At 40.2% G+C, this 23772-nt stretch overlaps 1 protein-coding gene across 2 annotated transcripts; it reads right to left on the reverse strand.

Moving 5' to 3' along the window:
* Positions 1–785: 785 nt before the first annotated feature.
* LOC146332329 (DDB1- and CUL4-associated factor 1-like) lies at positions 786–23341 on the reverse strand. Of its 2 annotated transcripts, none has more exons than XM_084741620.1 (30): positions 23169–23341; positions 20508–20677; positions 20325–20401; positions 19809–19882; positions 19226–19339; positions 18940–19077; positions 17883–18512; positions 17461–17562; positions 16294–16452; positions 15784–15963; positions 15570–15676; positions 14891–14987; positions 14581–14750; positions 14217–14341; positions 13734–13810; positions 12802–12966; positions 12282–12437; positions 10921–11580; positions 10366–10643; positions 9996–10197; positions 9717–9799; positions 9115–9199; positions 8657–8890; positions 7955–8048; positions 7722–7826; positions 7335–7408; positions 6225–6314; positions 5613–5759; positions 4533–4647; positions 786–3465 (listed from the first exon to the last, which is right to left on the reverse strand). In XM_084741620.1, the coding sequence occupies exons 2-30, from the start codon at positions 20669–20671 to the stop codon at positions 3389–3391; spliced, it is 4779 nt and encodes a 1592-aa protein (XP_084597746.1). In that variant the 5' UTR covers positions 20672–20677; positions 23169–23341; the 3' UTR covers positions 786–3388. The 2 variants fall into 2 exon arrangements, with proteins under 2 accessions (XP_084597746.1, XP_084597738.1); XM_084741612.1 differs by lacking the exon at positions 23169–23341 and adding an exon at positions 22737–23126.
* Positions 23342–23772: the final 431 nt, after the last annotated feature.

Here is a 23772-nt window from a genome sequence, read left to right on the forward strand (position 1 = left end):
ACGTTAGACTCGACGTTAGACTTGAGCCTGATGAAAATCCTTGATACTTTCCCCAAAACCCAGAGAAAGGAAAAAAAACTGTTATTTAAAAAACTGTGAATCCAGAAATCAGTTTATTTCTCTTCATTTCTTGAATGTGACACTGATCTTTCTCAACAAGTCGACACTCGAAACCCCAAATTCACTTTGAACCAATCTGACATCCAGTCAAGTTTGAGGAGAGAACCGTGAGGAACTTTATGTTACTGAGCTCCATGTGGCAAAAATGATACCAAAGATAATTTTGTTCATGTACAAAAAAATACAATGAGGCAGTTTACAAAGTTACAGGCAGAGACGCCAAACTTCAACATCTGAAGCTGCACAAACAACAGTGAGTCGCTGTTAATACAAATATATTTAGCGAACTAATCCTTAGCTAACATCAGTTTAACAGATAAGAAAGTTTTTAAAACAGTGAGGCTGAAACTCACCGGTACGTTACGATTGATCAGGACTCTAAACTCAAAGTTTAGGACTTGACTTTCAAAATCTTTAAAACAGCGTAAAGTCGGGTCTCATGTTGTTAAAACAGATGTCATTTACAGCATCACTTTGTGGATTCAGATAATCCTGTGACTTTGGCAAAGAATTATATGGAAATGAATAAATGTTATTTTCTTTGACATTGATTAATCATTGTTGTAGGTCTGAAATAGTTGAGACGACTCAAAATTTCAAGGCAACATACTGCAGTACATTTTCAAAGTCATTAAGTTAAGAAAAAGTTTCACCAACTGCAAATCTTTTGTTGAGATAATTTACTTTTCTTCATAATATAAACTTAAAAAAGACTATACTGCGGTTTTGATGACTTGTTCAGCCCTAAACTTGGATCATGGAAAACATAGACAACATGAAACACACTGTAAAAATGTATAAATAACTTTTCCCCTTTGTGTTTGAAACCTTGTAGCGGCTGATAATGAAATAACTGCAGGTAATGTTGGATATAAAATCTTAAAATGTTCATATAAATGGACATTTGATCACGTTTACTGTCTTTATTCCTTCATGAGAGAGGAAACATTAATACTGATTTGACAGCAGTGAAAGTAACAAATTCAGTTTTCAGTCACATATTTACAGCTCACTATAAATATTTAAGACATCAGTGAAAATGTTAACATCACATCTGAAGTGACAATATTTGCATGAACACGGTTCAATTTTTTTTTTTCAACATTATCAGCTGCTACAAACCTCCAAAAACATCCAACCAATAACCACGACTCGTGTCCTGATAACAGGAAGTCATGTTTCTGTTCACATGCTGTTGTCATGGTAACAAATTCTGTGCAGGTTTTCTGTCCTCAGAAAAGTGAGACTCTGAAAAGGTATTTTTTCTTTTTTTTAACCAAATATTTAATGGATTCTCACGTCATCTGAAAAGTTTGACCTGTCCTCCCACAGAAATCTGCTTAGTGCTTCCAGTTCATCAAACCACGAAGGACACACGACCTAAAAACATTAAATCAACAACAACAAAAAAACTCCTGCCATTTCTCCCAACACGTAAAAGCATAAACCCCCATAAAGATCAAATAAATTAAATCATAAAACAGTCAAAATAACTTAAATTAAACAAAATTATCTGACTTTGACTGAACAACTTTAGAAATAAACAAACAATCAAGATTTTCCTTGTTAAAAAGTGTTTTTGTTCATTTAATTTTGTGGGGAAAAAATACACAATGTCAATGAAAGTGGCTCATAATGACCCATAATGCACCAGTGCAATGGAGCGAAGCCTTTCTGCAGAAATCTTCTGATGAATCTGAGGTGGGTAACTCGATTCTTTACGAGACACAGAGGTTGGTGTTTTTATTTTGTGCATAGAAACATGGAGGTAAGAGAGAGAACGTTCCTCTGTGATCCAACAGGGTGAAGGAACCCAACAGATCCACATCCACATTTCATTTTTCTTTCTTTTTTTTTTTTGAGTCGCCCCAGCAGTTGGCATCCAAATTTTTATTGCTGAAAATTGAGGAAAACTAAATAATCCTGTAAAGTTCTGTGGCTCCACGTTGTTCACGACTGTAATGTGAATATTTGGCTTTAAGCTGTGAACAAAACAAAAACAGTGTTACATCATGGAAACACTTTCACAGCACCGAGTCCAAATCAGGGTTCTTCCTGTGTGGACGCCCCCTGCTGGCTGGCTGCAGTACAGCTCATAAACCCCGCCCCCTCCATGTTAGCAGATGGGACATGACATCAACGTACACGTCAAATAAATGTTTCCCAAAGATGGTTTCTGTCATTTTAGGTATTTCTTATCATGCTGATGTTTGTTCAAGTGTTCATTCATCTGATCAATTTGGATTTAATTAGTTATCTGATGATATAAAAAAAGGTTTTCACATCATGAGTGACAGCTGATTGAGCTGGACAGCTGTGTGGGCGGGACCTCGATACTGCCGCAGCCTCTGGCGTGTTGTCCATCTTTATTTAGTCTAGGATCAGTAATGCCTTCGATGCAGCCCAAAATACTGGATCAGGTGTCGGAGAGACGAGAGTCTACGCACTGATCTGGTATCATAGAATTTATTAGCACTGATGCTACTTTCCCAGCAGCATCCAGTATGCCAACGTTTTTACCCTGAGCGAGGCCATACAACAATAATCCATACAGCTGTCATAAAATAATCATATATTTATTTTAAACACACTGGTATAGGATCAGTACTCGATGTTGGCTGATAAGCAAAGTTCAGGTGTTGGAAACTTTATCAGGAAGGAAAAAATGTTATCGGAATCTCAGCCAAATAATTTAAGGTGGAGGAGGCTGATTAAGTTCACCTGAAAGTGTGGCCTTAAGTATTGTGATTTTTAGATTAAACATGAATGATTAATCTGTGGGAAAAACTGCAAAAAACTCTAAACTCCTGTTGACATGCGTTTACCTTCCTGGCTGGTTTGGTTCTTCACAGTCGATGAATTCAAACTAAACTGTGAGACAAAATGATATTTGGAGCAGAACATTAAACATTAAATCTTCCCTCCAGCAGAGGCAGAGCCAGATTAAACATTATAAATACTCTTAATTCACAAACACTCTCCTACTGAAACCAAACAGAGGTCAGGTCAAGTGAAACGTCGCTGTATTCATCTGAGCCCTGTGATCTTTGGGAAATATTTAATCATCACCGTCGTCCCTCGAGAGTTTAGAGCACAGAGAGACAGAATCACAGATTGTTCTGTTATCATCCTGGACGTTGATGTGAACATCGGTGAGTTCACAGTCAACTCGCCTGATTAAATGAGGACTGATGGTTTTAAAAGGAAAAAGAAGGAGGAGTCCATGTTGAGGTTCAGGTTGTCAGCAGAGGAGCAGGAGCGTCCCGGATCAGGAGAACCAGCCGTCCCTCATGGCTCGAATGATTCGACTCTCTGCACTGTCATCGTCGTCATTTTCTCTTGGGTCTGCAGCGTCAGAGGACACAAACACAACATTAACAATTATACTGTGTTTAATTACAACTAAAAACTTCATTTCCAACAATGAACATTAAATCCTCAAAAAGAGGGAGATTTTCAAAACCAAAAAACTGAGATTCAGAGACTTTGTTTCCTGCATTATGGTGACTTTTAAAGATTGGAAATAACAAAAACAAGTTTTACTTTTAATTCTCTGGAAAGAATACAGAATAAGTGGCTTGTCTGCTGTGAAATATTTGTCAGTTTTCTTTTCATTTCATTCAAAACTGTCTTAAGAAAGGAGAATTGTTCTTTCCAGGGAGTCCGGTCTGGTGCAGCTGTGCAGAACCAGAAACGGGTTCTGATAATAAAAAGGAACAAATGTGTGAAAATTTGCCATAAACAGTGAGAAATACAGGAGAATTGGGATCCTAGGAGGAAATATGGAGAGGGCAACAAAAAAAAGTCGCTTAAGTCCCAACATGCCGTTTGAACTGCGTGTGACGGTGTGCAGACAGTGTGCATGTGAACGTGACTCCAAGCTCAGGACCTACAGTGAAGATTCAGAATGAAAACATGGTGTAAATAACATTTTTTAGGCATTTTCTGACTTTATTCTGTTGGTTTTTTTACATTTAAAAACTGGTCACCATTGACTTGAACTGTTTGGGAGATTCTGCAGCTCTGTTTTCCTGTGAAACTCCAGCAGGTGTTTTTCAGTCACTGATCGACGTGAGTCTTTTCTGGTCTCACTTTATGTTACCGTTCTTCTCTCGTCCACTAAAACGATATCCGGTTTGTCGTCTACTGGCTGTGAATGCAACATAACGCTGCTTCCTGTCTTCATTCACTCACTGTCTCCCTCAAACACTGCTGCTCTTCCTCTCTTGTTGATTCAGAGCAGAGGAGCAACAACAAGTCCTACTCATTCTACCTTCGAAGACCTTCAGGCAGGTCGCCCTGCTGTAATGGAGATCTACGTTCCCAGTTAAAAGCCAGTGTGAAGAGGAAACCTGATCTTGTTTCTGACCGAATGAGTTGAGCCTCAGGAGCGAAAGCGAACAGTTACTGACCATACAAAGGGTCGAATATGTCAGATCCAGTGTCACTTCTGTACGAAGGGTCTGAGTCGTCTGAGTTATCATCGCTGTTGTCGTCATCGCTGTTGCTGCCGAGAAGCTCTGCAATCTGCAGGAGGAGAAGTTTGGAAAAAGGGGAACCATTAACAGTAAAAACTAGAAATAAAGGAGACAAAGAAGAAACATTTGGACGAGGTTCTGCTTAAACAGTCAAACATGAACAAGATCTGATTTGACTTCTGGATTGATCACTAGAATTTTTCTTTTACATTATAAACACAGAAACCTGATATTATCAGACGATACTTGATGCACTTTTCTATCGACTCCTAGAACAGATTTCTCATCTTTGACCTCTGAGTTCTTTGAAAAGCAAAATGACTGAATCTAAATCCAAAACATGAAGCCATTATTGATTTTCTCATCTTCAAACTGGCAGAAACATTTCAAAGCCACAGTGTGATGGTTTCCTGCTGGAACCAAACAGGAGAATTATATTTATTTCTAGCAAACAAACTGCCAGAATAGCAGACTTCATACACAGAACATCAGATTTGTAAATTGTGTAAAATTAGGACAATAGAATTTTAACTAACAGCTGGACTCAGAACACAACGAAGGAAATCAGGTAAGACTCAATAAACTCGTATTTCAAATGTTAAATTACTGTTTGTTTTAAAATAATCTCAAATATCACTTGATATACTGCAATAAAGAAAAATCTTGATACCAACCAGACTGTGATAAAATCCTCTGTGATATTATTTGGTTATTTATTATTTTATTTCATCATTTTGATCTTATTTCATAAAAGGGCCGAAACTAACTACTGCATTGTTTTTGTTTTGCAGTTGTACATAAATAAATCAATGATTCATCACCAAAGATGACTCATGCCAAATCCTTCACATGGATTATTTGAAGGATTACACATCCTAAACATTCTTTGAGTGCTGTAGAGAAAATATATGTAAACCAGGTGGAGAAAAACTCCTGAAAACACTTCAACAGAAACTAAAAACTCAGTGTTTGTAACCAAAAGAAGAAATATGATCACACCATGAAATCAGGTACCTCTTCATCTGTGGGAGAGTTGGGTTGGTCCTCGTCTCCTGGACCGTCGTCGTTGACCAGTTCCTCTAAGAGCGGGTCTGTGTCCATGTCGTCATCATCGTCATCGTCTGTGTCTGAGGAATCGTCGTCGTCCTGGTCTTCATCATCCTGGAAGAGTAAAACATGCGTCAAAAACGAAACATCACCCGAAACAAATAAAGAGTCACCATTAACCTGAATAATTCTTTACAAAAGATGCAACATCATGACAAGAATGATGAGTCATGATTTACTTCTGTAATGAAATGATTCATTTAACTTTGATTTCATTATTCTTCATCTTGTTTTACATTAATTATGGCATTATATTCCTGTTTCTATATGAAGCACTTGGTGTAATGGACACTTTGGGCTCCATTTCTTGTATGAAAGTTCGTGTACAAATGAAGTTTATTATTATTATTAACAGTGGAGAGACAGCACTGCACCTATGAGCATCTTTACTTTTCACTCCTTCATGCAGAGAAGTAATTAAATGATTTAGGATAAGTTATGTAGCCTAAAAAATGTTTAGTGTGCAGCTCGCACACAAAGACAAACAGAGAAAAAAGCCTCTGCAGCTGCTCTCCTCACCTGATCGTCGTCGTCTCCCTCCTCAGCCAGTTTCTGTCGTCCCACCTCGTACAGACGACACACCGTGTCCAAGCTCACAGTGTCCTGGTTCTACAGAGGAAGTGTGGAAAAGACAAACACAAACAACATGTCTGTGGTTTCAAATGTGCTAAGAGCAAACAGTCGCACAACTAATGACTATTTTCATTTTCATTAATCTGTTGATTATTTTCTTGATTGACTGATTAACTGTTTGGTTTATAAAATGTCAGAAAATAGTAAAAAATGTCCATCAGTGTTTCTCAAAGTCCCGGGTGATGTCCTCAAATGTCTTGTTTTGTTGAAAACCCAAAAACTTTCAGTTCACTGCCAGAGAGGAACAAATAAACCAAGAAATATTCACATTTAAGAAGCTGAAATTAGAGAATTTTGACTTGAAAAAAAAGATACATTATTTATTATGATAAATTAAACTGACTGATCAATTATCAAAATAGCTGATGATGAATTTAAGAGTCGACAACTAAATGATAAATTGTTGCAGCTCTAAAAGCAGAAACAAATGGTATTTTCACAAAAAAAAGTAATATGAGAAATTATAAATATGAAACATTTAAATAATTCATTAGTTGATCAACAGAAAATTAATCAGCATTAATTAATAACAGATTAGTCAGACTAAAAGAGCCAAAACTCCCCAATTCAAGCTTCATAACAGTGAGAATTTGATGCTTCCTCATTTCATGTGATCATAAATTAAATCATTTTTACTTCTTTTTGTTTTGTCGTTACAGATTTTAGACTGATGTTGATCGTAATTTTTTACAGATTTCTGACACTTTATTTTTTTAGACCAGGCACATGCTTACTCCATCGAGAAAATAATCGCTAGATTAATCAATAATGATTATATAATAATGTTGTTTATAGTTGCAGTCCTTATAACAAGTGGAAGAAAAAGTTGTCTTTTTCTTTATCAGGCATCAATATTTCCAGTTTTTTTGTTATAATTTGTAGTCATGTTAAAAAAAATGCTCCACCATGACGGCATCACAGCTTGTCCACTGATGAGGCTTCGTCTGAGAGAAAATCACCACCGCTGAGTTTGAGGCTAAGATTCAAGTGAAGTACCTCAATGACAGCCAGGTAACAGTCTTTGGTGTCGGTGCAGAGGTCAAAGATGTTCCTCTTTACGTCCACTGTGGCTGTAAAAAGACAAAACCAAGTTCTGAGTTTTAAACTAAAGCCAAGGAGGAACAGAAATCCACTGTCCTTCAGCCAACAGGAGAAATAAATTAACTGAGTAAAAGACTGAAGTATTTTTATCTTTTAATTATTCTTAAGGACTAATGAAAAGACACAAACCAACAGCTGCACCTCTAGAAGTCAAACACACACAGGGGTTTTAAATTTGTTTCTCCTGTTTTACAACAGAAGTCAAATAAAACCTTGAACAGCCAACTCATGTGATTTAACCAATGAGCTTTAAGTCTGCAGCAAACAGGAAGTGCAGCCTACCAATGGGCTTGTAGTCTGTAGCATCGAAGGTTCTGAAGGACGAGCCGAAGGGACTCTTCATCTGCTGGTCCATCGCATCATCCTCATCATCGGCCTGCAGCATCGCTGTATGTGTGTATGTATGTGTGTGTGTGTGTGTGTGTGGGGGGGGACAGGAACATATAACTCACTGCACAACAACGATTCAGTCCATTAAAGATGTTTGTCTGTAACACAGAGGATGCAGCTCGTACCTCCGTACATGATGGTGGCGTTGCTGTTGAAGACCAGTCTGCACTGGTCCAGAGCAGGAGCTGTGTGCAGGAGGTGGAAGGTCCTCAGGTCCCACTGACACCTGCTGTCAAGGCTGAAAACTACAGACAGGGGACACCTGCTGAGGACAACTGACTGACTGGAGCCATGCTAAAGGCAAAACATTGTTAATCGTGTGCATTTTGTGAGCTAAAATATTTATTTAATTACCACTTAACAAGTCCATTTTTATTTTAAATGACAGCTGCAACTTAGAAACCTTAAAACCTTAAACTCAAGACGAGCATTTAAGTCTGACACTGTCTTATAATGAAGGATACGTGGAAATCCCTTTAAGTTTTTGACCAAATCAAAGTAAAGAGTAATTAATTTTATAACAAATGTCTTTTTACATTTCTTTCTACCTAATTAAGACATTCTGAAGTTAGTAGTAGCTTCATATGTACTGTACAAACTTCCTCTCACCTAACTCTCTCTTTCCAAAATGATGTAACTATTCCTTTAATGCAGATGACAGACTGTCCACTAATATAACAGTCAGGATGAGAAGGACAGAGGAAATGAGTCGGTGTCACTCTGTTTTGTCTTTATAGAATAAAAGAGGTAAAAAGTCTGTGTGTTACTATAGATAATATTTTTTAAAAAGCAGTTCAGAGTTTAAAACCAGCAGGATCAGAGGATACGATCTCAGTGTTGATGATGACCTCCAGGCCGTTCGGGTGAAAAACGCCGCTGATGTTCATGTTGAACTTGTCAAACTTATGGATGGCTCGTGACGCCCGCACATCCCACAGCACGCCGTCGTTTAGCACCAGGTCGTCGGTGGGGTTGAAGGTGGCACAGTTCCTCTTGTAGTTGTTGGCCAGGGCCGGTTCGTTCAGGGTCAGAGTCTTCTGACCCGTCTGGATGTCGTAGATCTGCGGCACGCAAAGAGAAACAACAGAGAAATATAAACAATTTTTAAAAGAGATTTTAAACACGATGAAATGAGTAAAATACAAGAGAAAATGGAGATGAAGAAGAGCTGAGAGATGTTGAGGATGTCCACAGGTTACTAACACAGAGGACTGTGACGCTAAAGAACAGTGAACCGAAGAAACAAAGGACGTTCAGTGGCATCGAGTCGTTTCAGGTAACGTACGTGTGCAACTTGGTCCTTAGTGCCGATGACTCGATCCTGAGAGAGTTTACTAAACTCGACGTAGTGGTCGTCCACAAATGAGTTCCTGAAAAAGAAAAACATTTCAGCAACGTGGGGCCGGAACCGAACACTATGAAGCTTCATAACATTGTTCATAACACTGACAGTCAAATTCTACATCAGGATTGTTTTTGCATGTCTATTCATTCTGTTTAAACCTGGGATTTGTGCACAGTTGCAGATAAAGATAGAATTTATTGAAAAAACAAATAGATTTACTGGCATTTAGCCTTTCAAGGCAACATTTTCATTGCTGTCAAAATGGGAGGTGCAGCTGTATTCATGTTGGAAGTCTGACAGCAATCTGAATTACATTAATAAGATTGTAGTGACTGACCTGTAATGTTCATTAAAGAAAGTTGATTTAATAAGAAAAAAATTCACTCATTTAATCTGATGAATCACTTGATTCAAACTGAGGATTTTTGTTTGAGCATTTTTACGTAACGACAAACATTCAAAGCTTCATTTGAGTGCAGCCCACCAGTCCATACACTCTAAACTGCTGCATAAAATAAAAAAAGTGTGTGTGTGAGTTTTACTTCATGCTAAAGACACCATCCATACTCCAGAGAGCAGACAGGGGGACACTCCAGGAAGCTGAGGTGAGCAGCAGCTTCCCATCCTGAGAAAAAAAACATAGAAGTTTACATATTCATTATTTAACAGCCACTTTAAGATCACAGATCTTATCATAAGATGACAATTGAATTGGTGCTTTTATTTATGTGATTTGGTCCCATCCAACCAACAGCAGGTGATCTGAAGTGTGTGTGTGTGTGTGTGTGTGTGTGTGTGTGTGTGTGTGTGTGACAACACACCCTGGAGGGTTCGAGGTGTGTGATGGCTGACGTGTGGCAGGTGTAGTTGGCCACCTGCTCTCCAGAGAACACGTTGTAGAGTTTGAGGTGACCGGAGCAGTTTCCCAGCATCAGGAAACGCTCGCGGGCTGAGAAGGCACAACAGGTGAACCCGCTCTCGTCTCGCCCGTCGCCCTCGTGGAAGACCGACATCGGACGAAACCTAAACAGAGGTTTTGTTTTTTAAAAAGCAGAAATTGTAATATTTTCCTTTTTTATTTTTCCTTTTTTAAAGGACAAATCTCACCTGGCTTGAAATAAACTGCACTCAAAGATTAAAAAAGATACTACACGGTTCCTCAGGTGATGCGTCTGTCCATCTGTTAATTACCTGCTGAATATCAGGTGTCTGTCCAGACACCCTCTGTCCACACCTCCATATTTGGGGTACAGCACTCTGCTCCCCAGGCGGGCGGTGAAGTTGGGCGGGGCCTGTCGCCTCTGCTTTGGCTCAGGGCAGCGGTGGGGGGTGAAAAGAGAGAAGGGGGGGCAGGTGGTGACAGGATTGGGGCAGCGGGCGTGTTGTTCCCTCAGGTACTCGGTGATGATGCTGTCGAGGGTCGGGGGTGAAGGAAGGTGGCGCTCCAGCTGTTTCTTCATGGCTGGAGTCTGATCAGGAGAGAAGAAACGGTGACGAGCTGATCCTGAGTCTGAAACCTGCAGTACGCTCAAGTTCTTTCCAAAATACTTTTGTTTCAGGCCAAAATGATCAGTGATATAAAACAAAAACAACTAAAGCGAGTGCAGGATTTTTGCTTGATAAATGATTGTAAGGACTGAGTGATTATAAAATTATTCTGTGTCAATCGATCAATTGATTAATAGTTCATGTTTAATAAATAAGCACTTGTTAGACACAGAAAACAGCCCAAACTGTGTGACTGACCTGTATGAAAGCGCCGTGGTCAGACTTCTGTTTCAGTGCACGCAGTTTTTTCCCTGAGCTGCAGTGGGCGACTGGCCGTTCCCGTGAGAACAGGATCCGGCCGGCCAGATGTGAGCCCTGCCCCTGAGGTCCGCTGTGAGGAGGCGTGAGGGCAGAGGCGGACGCGGAGGAGGACGAGGGGTGAGGAATGATGAGGGAACGAGAAGAAGAGGGAGTAGTGGTGGAGGAGGAGGAGGCAGCTACAGCAACTGAGGACACAGGGGAGGAACCGACATGGCCGGAGATACGAGCTGCGATCCCGCCAGCCAACCGGCAAGTCCTGGGAACAACTGAGGAGGAGGAGGAGGAAGAAGGGGTGACACAGGAGGCAGAGTGCGGACAGAGGGACACTACGGGTAGATTCGCCTCTTTGACGAGCGTGTTTGCCGTGTCGTGGAGCCCTTTAGCCACGAGGTGGTTTCTGATCAGCATGAGCAGCTCCTTCTCAGAGAAGGTGATCCGTGACTGGGCGACCACATTCGCCCTCTGCAGACGAGCCAATGAGACGTCGGTGCCCATGAGGAGAGGCTTCCCCGACACTCGCTCCGTCAGCTCGGCGGCATATCGGCAGAAACGGACGTGCTCGCTCCGTTTGTCCTGCAGCACCGGCTCTTTCATTAGCTGTGGAGGGAAAAAAGAATAAAAAGAAATGTGGCGTGGGTAAAATCTCACAGTTATTACTTTCTGGAAAGCATCAGAATCATAATATTTTATTGATCCACAGGGAGAAATGGGGTTATGATATGGTTGCTGAGCAATATATCAATATTATATTGTATCGTGATAGATTTTGGATATCGTCATATTGTGATATATCTTTTCCTGTTTTTTTAAAGGCTGCACTACAGTTAACTATTTGTCTTTACCTACTTAGTCTTTAAATCCACATTACTGATGATTATCAAAACTTTCGTTTCCTTAATTAGAAATGTTAATGACTAATCATTAATCAATTACTTGTCACAAAAAATTATTGTGCCTAGTTTGACGTTATTTTATCTGTCCAAATCATTTGTTGAACAAAGAAACTTGCACTGATACTTAAATGAGGAGAAAAAAGAGAAAATAATGAAAATGAGCAGGAAAAAAGAGGAAAAACATGCATTATGTTTCTTATTAATGATTAATTGATTGATAGCAATAATATCATTATATTATTGTATTTGGTCCAAAATATCAAGATATGTGATTCTGTCTATTGCCCAGGCCTGAGAAAAATACAAAATAGAAATAAAAACTGTGCAAAAATATGTGCATTGCAAGCAATATACAACATTATACAGAAAAAATAGAGAATAAGAAATGTAACAATATACACACACCTGTTGAATCTGGCTGCTGGTGAAGAGCGGCAGTTTGCTGATGATCTGTCTGATCGCTGAGCTGCGAGAGAGTCCAACCAGAGCTTTACAGGCCAGAGCACGGATCAGGTCTGCGTCAGTGATGGGCATCTTCACCGACAGCAGAGACAGAAGCACCTGGTGGAGACGGACAGGAGGGTGTGAGATGGTCCATGACACAGAAGACTGAGGAACAGTTTCCTGTTTCTAATATATATTTACATCTAGACTCAGAGAGCTGGTGGAGAGTGAATTGATCACGTGGTTAACGTTGTCATTTCAGCTTGTAAAGTAACATTTTATGCCAAAGTTATGAGCTTTTCACACAAAGTTTGTCTAAAAAACAGTGTCAGCAGCCTAAAGCAGCATTCAAACTTACTTTTTTTAGAAACACATTTTTTTCTTTCCTTTATGTGTATTTTTTTATATATAAAAAATTGCCTGAGCCCACAGCTGCTCCCAGTCAAACATAAAGTTAAATAATTCTCCCTCTCATTCTCACCTTTATACCGTTGTTGTTCTGCACTACCTGCCACATGTGGGCCAGCACTCTGTTGTGGGGGGCGGGGGGCTGCTGGGGGTGGAGGGACGGCCTGAGGGGGGCGACGGCGAAAGCACCCACAGTGTTCAGGCTCTGGTCTGGAGCGCACACACAGTTTATTATCACCTGGGGTGAGACGGGGGAGAAGATGGGAGTCGATTTAAAGTTCAGGTTGTGCAGAGAAGAAACAAAAGCAGAGAGAATTTGAACTGAAGACTGTTGAGTGAACTGATAACTGCTGCGTTTCTTCTCTTAGTCATACAGAGTTTTTCTTTGTGATGGTAAATGCTGATATTCCCAGCGGCCTCATCTTTTCATTATGTCCTAACATTTCCTGCATTAGCCACTCGGTAGCTTGCTAAACTGTTAGCTTAAGACACTGACAGTTTTGGCCTCCATGCTGATGTTGCTTTGCAGCAGTCTAACGATTTGCATGGCAAGCATATTGTGTACAAACATCATAAACACAAGCTCACAAGTTAAATTTGAAGACAGCATCAGACATGAAGGTGCTATAAACTAAATGCTAACATTTGCTAATTAGCACTAAACACAGAGTGAAGCTGAGGCTGAACGGCGTGTTAATAGTTTTGCAGAAGTGTAGTCGGTGTTTTATAATGTTGAAAATATCAAAGTGATACAGAGAAGAACATGAAAGTTTGCACAAAATGTCACAGCAATCCCTCCAGTAGCTGTCAAGATCACTAAAAAACAAATGCCAACATTCTGGTGGCGATAGAGGAAAAATGAAATGAAATGTCAACAGAATTTCATGGCAATCCATTCAGTAGTTACTGAGACATGTCAGTGATGGACAGACTGACACTGACATGACAGTGTCGCTCGTGTGGCTAACAAACAGCATCAGTCACTGGTTGAAGCCTTCATCTTACTTGTAGTGCAGATTTCTGGATCTCAGCATCATTGATGAAAACTTCACCTTCTGCGACACCCAGAATGATGCTCATACCTGCAGCAGATATCAGAGACACACGAAGCAGAGTTCATACAGCTCTAAATCTTTACTACAAATGAAACTGAAAAAAAAAAAAAAAAGATTTTATTTTAGCTCATTTTAATTTGGATGTTTGATATTATATCTCAATAATGATGCAAATTTCCAGAACAAGAGATCAACTGAGGAGTTGACTAGCTATGAATTACAAATATGAGGACAGGGATAATTTCCGTTCAAATATTAAAAGATTTTTGATGTACATGAGTGTAGATGAAATACCAGATTATTTTTTTTAAAAATCATGCATTTTTCGAGGAGTATATTCAAATTCAAGCATATTTCTAACCTTGAAAACAAACCTGCAAAGGCTGAAACTTTTCAAGCAGAGCTGAAAGTGTAAACTGAGAGTTTTACTGACCCACAGTGGAAACAGGAGACCTGGTTTCGTCCAGAACTTCAACAGTGTCTGCAAACACCAACTGGACTTTAGGAACCACAACGAGGATCGCCAGGATGTCCAATGCATAACGTACCGTGTCGCTCCTGGACAGAGAGACAGACAGGCACAAAGAGAAGAAGACAGAACAAAGGAAGTTCAGTTACTTATCAATGTTGTAAATTTATCAAAATAGATTCACACAGATGGACAGAAGGAAATAAACAACACTGACAAAGTGAAACAAGGCGTTCAATCACAGTTCACTTCTGCATTTGGTTAAGACTTAAAAGATTTATATTTCTGGCCTTCAGAGCTGATCTATTCGTGACTGTCACAACTCTACCTGCCATAGTAAGTCTTCCAGTCACAGGCTGCAGATATGAGCTGCAGCATTAAAGGGACACAGGACAACTTGTAGAAAACCTCGACTGGTTCCCAGTGGAGCTGAGGAGGTCCGCACTCGATGAGAAACTCCATCATCTCGATAACCTGATCTCTGGTGTACGTATAAGCCTGGAAACGAGGAGCCACACACACATACAGAGTGTACATTAAAGAAAACGAACACACGTTTCTCTTTATACAGTTTTCTTTCTGTCAGTTCTTGTCAGACACGTCTGTGCAAACAGGATGATGATAAATACATCAGTTACCTTGTAAAATGGCTGCTGGGGAACGGTTCCTCCGTCTGATGAGTGCAGGGACTGTTTGACCTGTTCAGCTTTTACCGCCAGGTGAGCCTCAAAGTACCTGAACAAAGTCATTAATAATCAGTTCATGCTCGGTGCATGAGAGATCAGCAAAGCAAGCAGGGTGTCTCTGCGTTTCATCAAGGAGGATTTAAAGGATCTCTGTGCAGGATTTGACCAAAAAAAACAATTCATAGACTGACACAAAAATCATCTCCTCTAAATTATCACCCACGACCCACCAAAAGTGGCAGCGCCTGCATCCGTATCTTCTTATTTTCTGATTATTTTGCTGTGCTCAGGATGTTTTACCTGCTCAAAACATCAGGCATCCAGGGAACTGAAAAAACCAACTATCTTTGATCTACTTGTGCTGCCTTTAAGACTTTAAAACCCTTTTATAACATCAGCACAAAGCAAATACAAGACTATAGGACTGCGTCCACCAGATGTATTTTTTTAATTATTTGGGAGTGTTGTGTATTCAAACTATTCTAACTGCTAAGGGGTAAACTGGAACACTGGCTTCTTCACCTTTGGTTGGGATGGATATTTGTGTTTCTACTGACTACACTGCATTAGGCAGGAACACAGCTTATATACATTTGTTCATTTCCACCCATCAGTCCATCCATTGCAGTACCTTCGCAGGGCCATGCAGGTGTGTTTGGCCGTCTGTCGGCTGGAGAAGACCTGGTCATCACTCATGGAGACCCCGTTCCCTGTGTCAAGAATCTCCAGAGTACTGATCTACAGGCAGAGAAGAAGACTCATATTAATGCCAGAGTTTACAGGTAAGACAGGTTAAAAATATTCTCATATTTAAAATGCAATTTGCCCCAAGATTTAGTTCTGACCAGGTTGACCAGCCTCCGCAGGCCGTCCTGATGGTCGAAGAGCTGCAGCACGGCTCTGAAGGAGAAAGAAATGGAGAAAAACATGGTGGCGTGGCAGACGCCTGAAGCGTGGGACGACTCCAGCAGCCACAGAGCGTAGGACACCATGTCTGACAGCACACCGTCCGGGAGGGTGCACACCTACAAACACACACGCAGAGGGTAAAGATAAAGAACTGAACACAAAGACTCAGAGTCACTCCAGACTCTTCATCCTCCGTCTGTTCGCTCAGCCTCAAGTTGTGCTTTCAAACGGAGGGTTTCACCTCATGGAAGTTTATCCAAAACAAATCACTGTGGGGTGGAGGAGGTGAAGGTGAAGTCAAAATACTTTCTCTTCTAATATCTTTTTCCTTATGTCTGGTCCCAAAACTTTCCAATATCACCGCTCCCATCTAACATAAAATCACTTAAAGAACAACAGCAGCTACAACGTGCATCAATGTGTGAAATCATCTTTGTTAAACGTACCCTCTCCATAGCATCCTGATTGTATGCCAGGTAGTACAAGCAGAGTGACACTCCAGTTGCTGCCATCGACGGCCTCGGGATGTCCAGAAGTTTTTGCACTCCTCCATGAGCGATGAACTCCGCCGCAAACTTCTTATGGAGGAGCAGCGAGGCGAGATACTGACGAGACACACAAGAGACAGACTCACAACTCTGATACTCAGACCTGATCAAGAACAGATCAACAAATCAAATCATTAGTGCTGTGGTTCCCAAACTGCGACACGGTTTGTTCGCTTTAGGTCTGATGGTCTGCAGAACAAATCCACTGTTGCAAGGAATCTCACTTTTAGTTTACAGGTGTGTAATGTCTTTATACAGTCCAAAATATGTGCAGATCATGTTACTGAGTATGAAAGGCAAGAAAAAATATTGAATATTGAAAGACTTTCTAATACCTGCAGATACCCTGCTTACATGAAAAAAACTGTCTTAATTAAAAACGAGGCAAAGAAATGGACAGTTGTGTAAATAAAGATGAGAAACCACTGAGCAAAGTTTGTAAATTTAATCTCCACGGAGCTCAGAACAGCCCCACCCACAAAGTTTTAGCTTATCCTTCACACGCAGACATGTTTCTCTGCGGGGAGAGGCAGGACGGCTCGATGAGAAACTACAGCAGATAAAAGACGACTCAGCTGGTTAAAGGCTTAATCAGTACTCATCCAAACAAACAACGAAATACTACAATAACAGTAACTGAAGAGTTCGATTTCTACAGGAAAAATCCTGCACATTGTGTTACAATATAGATAAAATATAGACCAATTTACTGCTGTTTTTAAGAACTTAACTGATGTAAAGTTTCCTTTGTCTTTTAATATTTATCACCCAAAACTTCCTTTTTTACGTATTTGACGTGTTAAACAAATACACTTAATCAGCTTATTTAACTTGCAAACAGACTGAACAGACAACCGTCTATTCGCTGACTGCATGGTTCTGCTCTTTCTTTAATAAATAAGATGTAGGGTGTTGTTTTCAAAGTACACTTCAGCCATCTGGTTTGAGAGCAGTGATGGGAGAGTTCTGGACTGGGTATACTGGGAACAATCTAAGCCTGTGGACAAAAATATTCTACGTTATTTCAGCAAATGTTTTAGTGGCTTTGGAGGGCGACAGTCTTACCAAGAGGGCATCAAAGGTGAGCTGGACATTTTTTGTTTGCCTGAGGTCGATGTAGTTCATCAGCAGCGACCGGGTGTCCAGCTTCATGAAGACGGCAAGCAGCTGCAGAGGAGAGAAGGATTATTAAGCTTACAGCTGATTAAAGAAGAATAAGTGCAGGTGAGATGAGAGTTTTAAAGATGGAGAGCTGAAGAGGCCAAAACCTGCCTGATGAAGAAAGAGCCTCCACTGGTTTTAACTTTTTTATATCTCTGTCAGTAGTTAAACTAGTCACCAAATGCACCTGTTCGTCCGCAGGTATCTGATGATTCATCGCTGCTCATTTCAGGCTCTGATTTAAGGATTGATTTTAAGTTTAACGTTGTATTATTTAGCGGTCTGAAGGAGCCATAAAGAGCAGGTTGGGGTTTTTGGGGTCTCACCTCCTGGTAATCTCCGAGCGGCGTCAGATACTGCAGGATGAGCCTCTGCTCCATGGCCGAGCTCAGCGGGGAGAGGCGGTACTCGGACCCGATCACCATGGAGCTCACCTCAGACCAGGAGGTGCTGGCGGTCGGCTGGTCGCTGGGGTCGTTCCTCTCCACCTCCTCTTCGGTCCTGCAGGAGGAGGAGGAGGAGGTGAAGTTGAGTTTCTGTTTAGCCTTCCTCCCGTTCTCCTTTACTGCCCGTCTCTTCCCTCCTCCTCCTCCTCCTCCTCTTCCTCCCTGCCGGTCGTCTGTCTCCCTGGAGGCGGAGTTTGGGCTCGCTTGGTAAACAAAGTCTGGCAGCAGTCGGGTCGAGCTGGATCCACCGCTGCTGCTGCCGTTTTTCAGGGCCGAGCCAAGCTGCGACAAAGGTTTGGAATTGATCTTTGATGCCGGCCTGCTGCTCTCTCCCTCCTCTCCCACGACTTCGCCCTCCGTCTTGTCTTGCTGGTCTGTTGAGGTACTTGAGGTTTGGGTTGTTTCAACCTGAGAGTCCTGAGGTAGATTCTGGGGTGTCTTGGTGGGACTGAAGTGACTTTTGGCCTCTTCGGTTTGAAGCTCATACAGGCGCTGAATCATGATCGGTACCTGGATGTTCAGAGGAAACGAGTCGCGTTATTAGAATGCAAATTCATCAAATTTCATTCTCACTCAGTCGAGCCATTAACCTGCAAGGCAGCTGGATTCACAAGATCACGCGAGAATCCATCTCGCCAGACTTCAGGTTATCGAGCAGCCCAATCATAAGGTGTTTTTAAAGATGGTGGATGAAGGTGCTCATTGTATTTTGTGCTAAAAGTCTGTTTTGGTGTCTGATTATTTTACATAGAAAACATGTGATTTATAAGGCAGATAAAGTCATAAAAGACAAAAATCATGCTGTTTAATTTCAGTTTTACTCCACTAAGTGAAAACCTTTCAGACAGACTGAGAAAACTCATCAAAATCCTCACACAGACCTGCAGCACCCCTTAATATGCAAACTTTAATTAATTAAAGTGTGTCTAAACCTCACCAGCTGAGCGTTCTCCTCTCTGTAGCTCGCCGCCACTTCCTGGTTGCTCATGGCTCTGGCCAGCAGGCCCGTGGCGTAGACGCACAGCGGCCGCTCCGCTTCACGAGCCCAGGTGAACAACTTCTCCACCAGACCTTCCTGTCATGCACACACACACACACACACACACACACACACACACACACACACACACACACACACACACACACACACACACACACAGACATATTATTGGTCATCTCAATCTAAAACCTGCTGCAAAGATCCTCAAACTCTGTCTTTTTACCTTCTCCTGGAAGACGACGGCGGTCTCCAGGCCCGGCATGATGTTCTGAAGCACACGACAGGCTGCTGTGTTGAGGTTCAGCTCTCTGCTGGTCATTATATACGTGTCCAACAGCTGGAAAACAAACACAGAACATCTAATCAGAGCTTCTCTTAGCAAGTTATCAATTATTTAGGTAAACAAATACAATTAAAGATGATTTATACTTGCTTATTTAAAAATGATTTACTGTATTATCAAACCTTTAATCCATATTTTAGAATATATGAAGTGAAACAAAATTGCAGTTTGGTGCAGGATAACTGCTTCTGAGAAAATTCTTCATAAAAGTTTTTTAAGGTAATAAAAATCGGGGAAACACTCGTGGGAAAGTTAGTTCCTTTGCAGAGAGCTACCTTAGAAACCTCATAGAACATTAATGCACATCAAAACTCAGAAACGTGACCCAAAACTGTGAATCACTACAACCACGAGACGTCCTTCAGCATGCCATCACGAATGTGCACAAAAAAGTATTCTGCTGCTGGATCCAGACAAACGACCGAACACATGATCGATGATAAAATATCCCAGCTTTCCTCACCGCATTAGTGAAGTCATCATTCATAAAGAGCATCTTCAGGAGCTGTCCCAGCATGCAGTCTGGGTCGGCCCGTCCTGCAAAGTTTAACAAACAGAAAGAAATCAGAAACTAAAACGATCACAAAGATTAAAGTCAGTAAACTGTCATAAACAGACTCTGACTCACTGATTTTCACTATAACAAATATGAAACGGGCAAATGGACATTCTGGACCAGAAAGGAAATTTCAAAGGAGAACATGACGACCGTAAAGTTGGTTTTGGAGAAGACTTAGCATGTTTCTTCAATCTTTTCTGATTTACTACAAGAAATATATTTCATATTTTTGCTTTTAAGACTTGACAAAATGTTATATCTTTTCATTTCACAGCAGAGTCGTAGTGAGCAGCCACATGATTTTTCAAAGATGCTCAGAGTTCTCAATTCTCAACAATGTGTGAGGAACAAAGAAATCTTGTTATTAAGACAGGAATGAAGAAGAATGAAGTAGTTCTTGAAGTGTAAATGAATAAGAACCTGGATGTCGGTCATCAAACGGATCAGGGTCTGCTTTGTGATATTCTCCCGTCTCCTGTTCGATCAGCTCAGATATTCTGCAGAAATCACAGAGATGAGAACAGAGACGGTCTGAAATCTGAGTCCGATCCAATAAAACAAACAACAGACGAGAACTTCGTCTCAGAAACAATCGCTGCTAACTTGGTGAGGATGGAGACCAGCTGCTCTGTGGTGCCCTGCTGCGCTTCCTCCCATTGGTCTAGCAGCGTGGCGAGATCCGCCTTAGCGTCCACGGCCCTGGCTGTTGCCGTGGCAGCCGTCACGACGACCGGCAACGCGGCCGATTGTTCCCCTGGGGAAGACATTCGTCCCTGGAAGACAGGAGGAGGAGAAGAGACAAATGACGAGGAAAGAAAAGGTGTAAAGAGTAAAGACAGAAGAATAGAGAAACAGACTGTTAATTATAAAGGAAATCTTTCTAGTGTAAGTTTCAGGTTATGCTGGAAAAGAACTAGTTTTTACAACCTGTTGTTTGACAAAGTACCAAAATAAATAAATAAATAGATGAATAATAATAATACATTAGAAAAATACAAAAGCAGTGTCTCTTTGCAGAAATCATGACCTTTTTCCTCAAGATAATGTCGGAAAATAGTCACATTTTGGAAGCTAATATCAATGAATTAGAATTTTTTAAAATAAAAATACAACTCAAAACAATTACCTTACAATTATCAAAAGAGTTGCCAATTAATATAATTGTTGATTAACTGATTAATAATTGCAGCTCTAAACACTACATTAAAATTCAAGTATCTGAGTTGTCCGACTGTGGCTCGACGTTGAGACGACAGCAGGCTGTTTGTGACATCATCACTGTGCTGCTGTGAGTCCACAACAACATTTGCCAACTATTTTGATAATCGATTAATTTGCTTCAGTCAAATATGAAAATTTCCTCCTTTTCTCCGTTCATCATCATATTAAACTGAATATCTTTGGGTTTCAGACTCACAAAAAAGATATTTGAGCAAGACATTTTTAGACTGAAAAACTGGGGTGGATATTTTTTCACTGTTTTTTGCAGCCCTACATTAAACATGACAATTAACTTCAGTCAGGGCAGTAAAGTAAAGGTTGACGTCAGGCAAATAGATTTCTGACCCACTTGCCCAACTTGATAAAAACATTTATGTTTATACCCTGTTTATTATAGAATATTAGGCCACACATTTTATTTAACATGTTAAAATGTTTAACATATACACCGACTATTGAAAGCAACACAAAGAAATAACTAAACATCAGTACTGTTCAGTATCAGTCAACTGCTTAATATTCTAATACTGTCAGTCAATTAGGGTCAAGTTGTAAAACAAGAAGCTTCTCAGTCTGTATTTACATCCGTCAGGCAGTTCCTCTTCTCCAAATAAATGTTCCCCGTTGAGTCAAATCAAAATCTCCCCAATATTCTCGGTTTCATTTAGTACCAGTGAAAAGTTTGGACTCACTTATCATTCAGTATTTTTTTTTAAAATATGAACTCATTCTTATCTGTCCTTAGAGCAAAAGGTGGCTACTTTGAAGAATCTAAAATATCAAAGAGCAAAAACCTTTTGCACACTTGTAGGTTGACAGGTAAGAAGGAGAAGACACTGCAAGTCCAACCAAATATTCAGTAACAAACCAGAATTTTACACTTTGATACAATATCAGCTTCTTTTGACAACATGGCAAAAAGATTAAAAAAAAAAAGTCCAAAGTACAATTATGAACAATATGTTTACAGTTCTGGTACAGAAAAAGTCGAATGGCAAATAGCCTTAAACAGTTTCGTCAATTTTGGTATTATCAGATATTAGTATTATATTATTTTGAAAACATGTGGAGTTGAAAATAAAAGATACTTAAATGCTTTTGACAACCTTAAAAAAAACAGTGTGTGACAGCCTTTTATCTGCTAGATTCTTAAAATGCAAAAATATATTTTCACTTGTTTTCACACTTTTTGCTCACTAAAAATAATAATAAATAATTTTCTTTAAAAAAAAAAAAAAAAAACACTGAGTGAGAAGATGCATCCAGAAATTCTGACTAGTACTCTGTGTTCTGTTAAAAAAAAGTTTTCATATCAGTAAACATGTTAGCCGCTAATATCTGGGCAATATATCATCTGATCGATATATCGAAATCTACTAATTCCAACCACATCAAACAGTTCCACCTGGTTAGATTCACCACTTTCATAATAGCATTATTATTATTCATGTGTTAACTATTTAGTCAGATATAAATGTATTATAAAAGCAATGCAATTGCAGTTTGAAGCATTTTATCAAAAACCTAAGAATTTTACATCAACGAAACACACGACAGCAAAATTAAAGCGTTTTAAGCTTTTGGGTTTTTTTTTTTCAGTTTTGTACGAACCCGAGTTCTCCGTCTGCGCCTCGACATTGAGACAACACACAGCAGCCTGTCTCAGACACTGTCAAAGAGATTATTATGTCTCCTCCACCAACAGGTGTCCTCTGCTCAGGACAGCTGTCCCATCAGCCGCTGCTCAGGAGACACTTTCTGCGTTCAGCTAACGGCGGCGGCAACAAGCTGACAGTTAGCAAACTGAAGCTAACTTCTCTGAATTCACTCCGCGTCCTCCGCTTCATCTGCATTTTGTCTTCGAGTTCAAAGACACGCGGTCCCCCCGGTCTCTGGTCAATGATATGTTGAGTTAAAGGTCCTAAATGTCCCGAGGAGGACAGAGAAGCGGCAGCAGCGTGTTGACAGTCAGACGCCTCATGTCAGAGTCAGAGAGCTGCAGCTAGCAGCAGATAACAGACACTTTAATCGAGTCAAACTCACCTGCAGATACAGAAACTCCTCTCTGTGTGTCTCGCTTCAACTCGTCCTTCGCTCAACTTCCGTGAAATTTACCGGTAAACACCGAACGAATCAACGCGGACATCAAACCTTTAAGAAAAAAAAAGTTTCACGTTTATTTTCAAACTTCTCCCGGCGACCGCACGCGACGTCACTGAACCACACAGGCGACGTAAGATGACGAAAGACGGCGACGGCTTCCTGATGGTACTTGTAGTTCAAATTTATGAACGCCTAATTATGAAATTATTTTGGTTAGATATTTCTTTAAAAACATCGCCTGGTTCAACCGTTCATTAGAAAAAAAGAAATTATATTTGTATAATAAGACAGAAGAGTTTTTAATTATAATTTTTTCACTTAATATGGATCATATTATATTCACAAATGTAAATAAAAAAGAACAATACAATCCAACATTTTTATATGTATATTAAATATTTTCTGTATTATGTTTAATGAATGCCACATGGTACTCCGTGTATATAGTTAGTCCTGTTTCTATTTAGTTGATATTTTGATATTTGTTGATATGTTGTTGACATTGACAATTGTATGTAATTGTATTTAAAAATATATTTTTTTA

The sequence above is a fragment of the Lutjanus erythropterus genome, chromosome 2 (genome assembly GCF_056507025.1).
Source record: "Lutjanus erythropterus isolate fLutEry1 chromosome 2, fLutEry1.hap2, whole genome shotgun sequence".
Classification (NCBI taxonomy): domain Eukaryota; kingdom Metazoa; phylum Chordata; class Actinopteri; order Lutjaniformes; family Lutjanidae; genus Lutjanus; species Lutjanus erythropterus.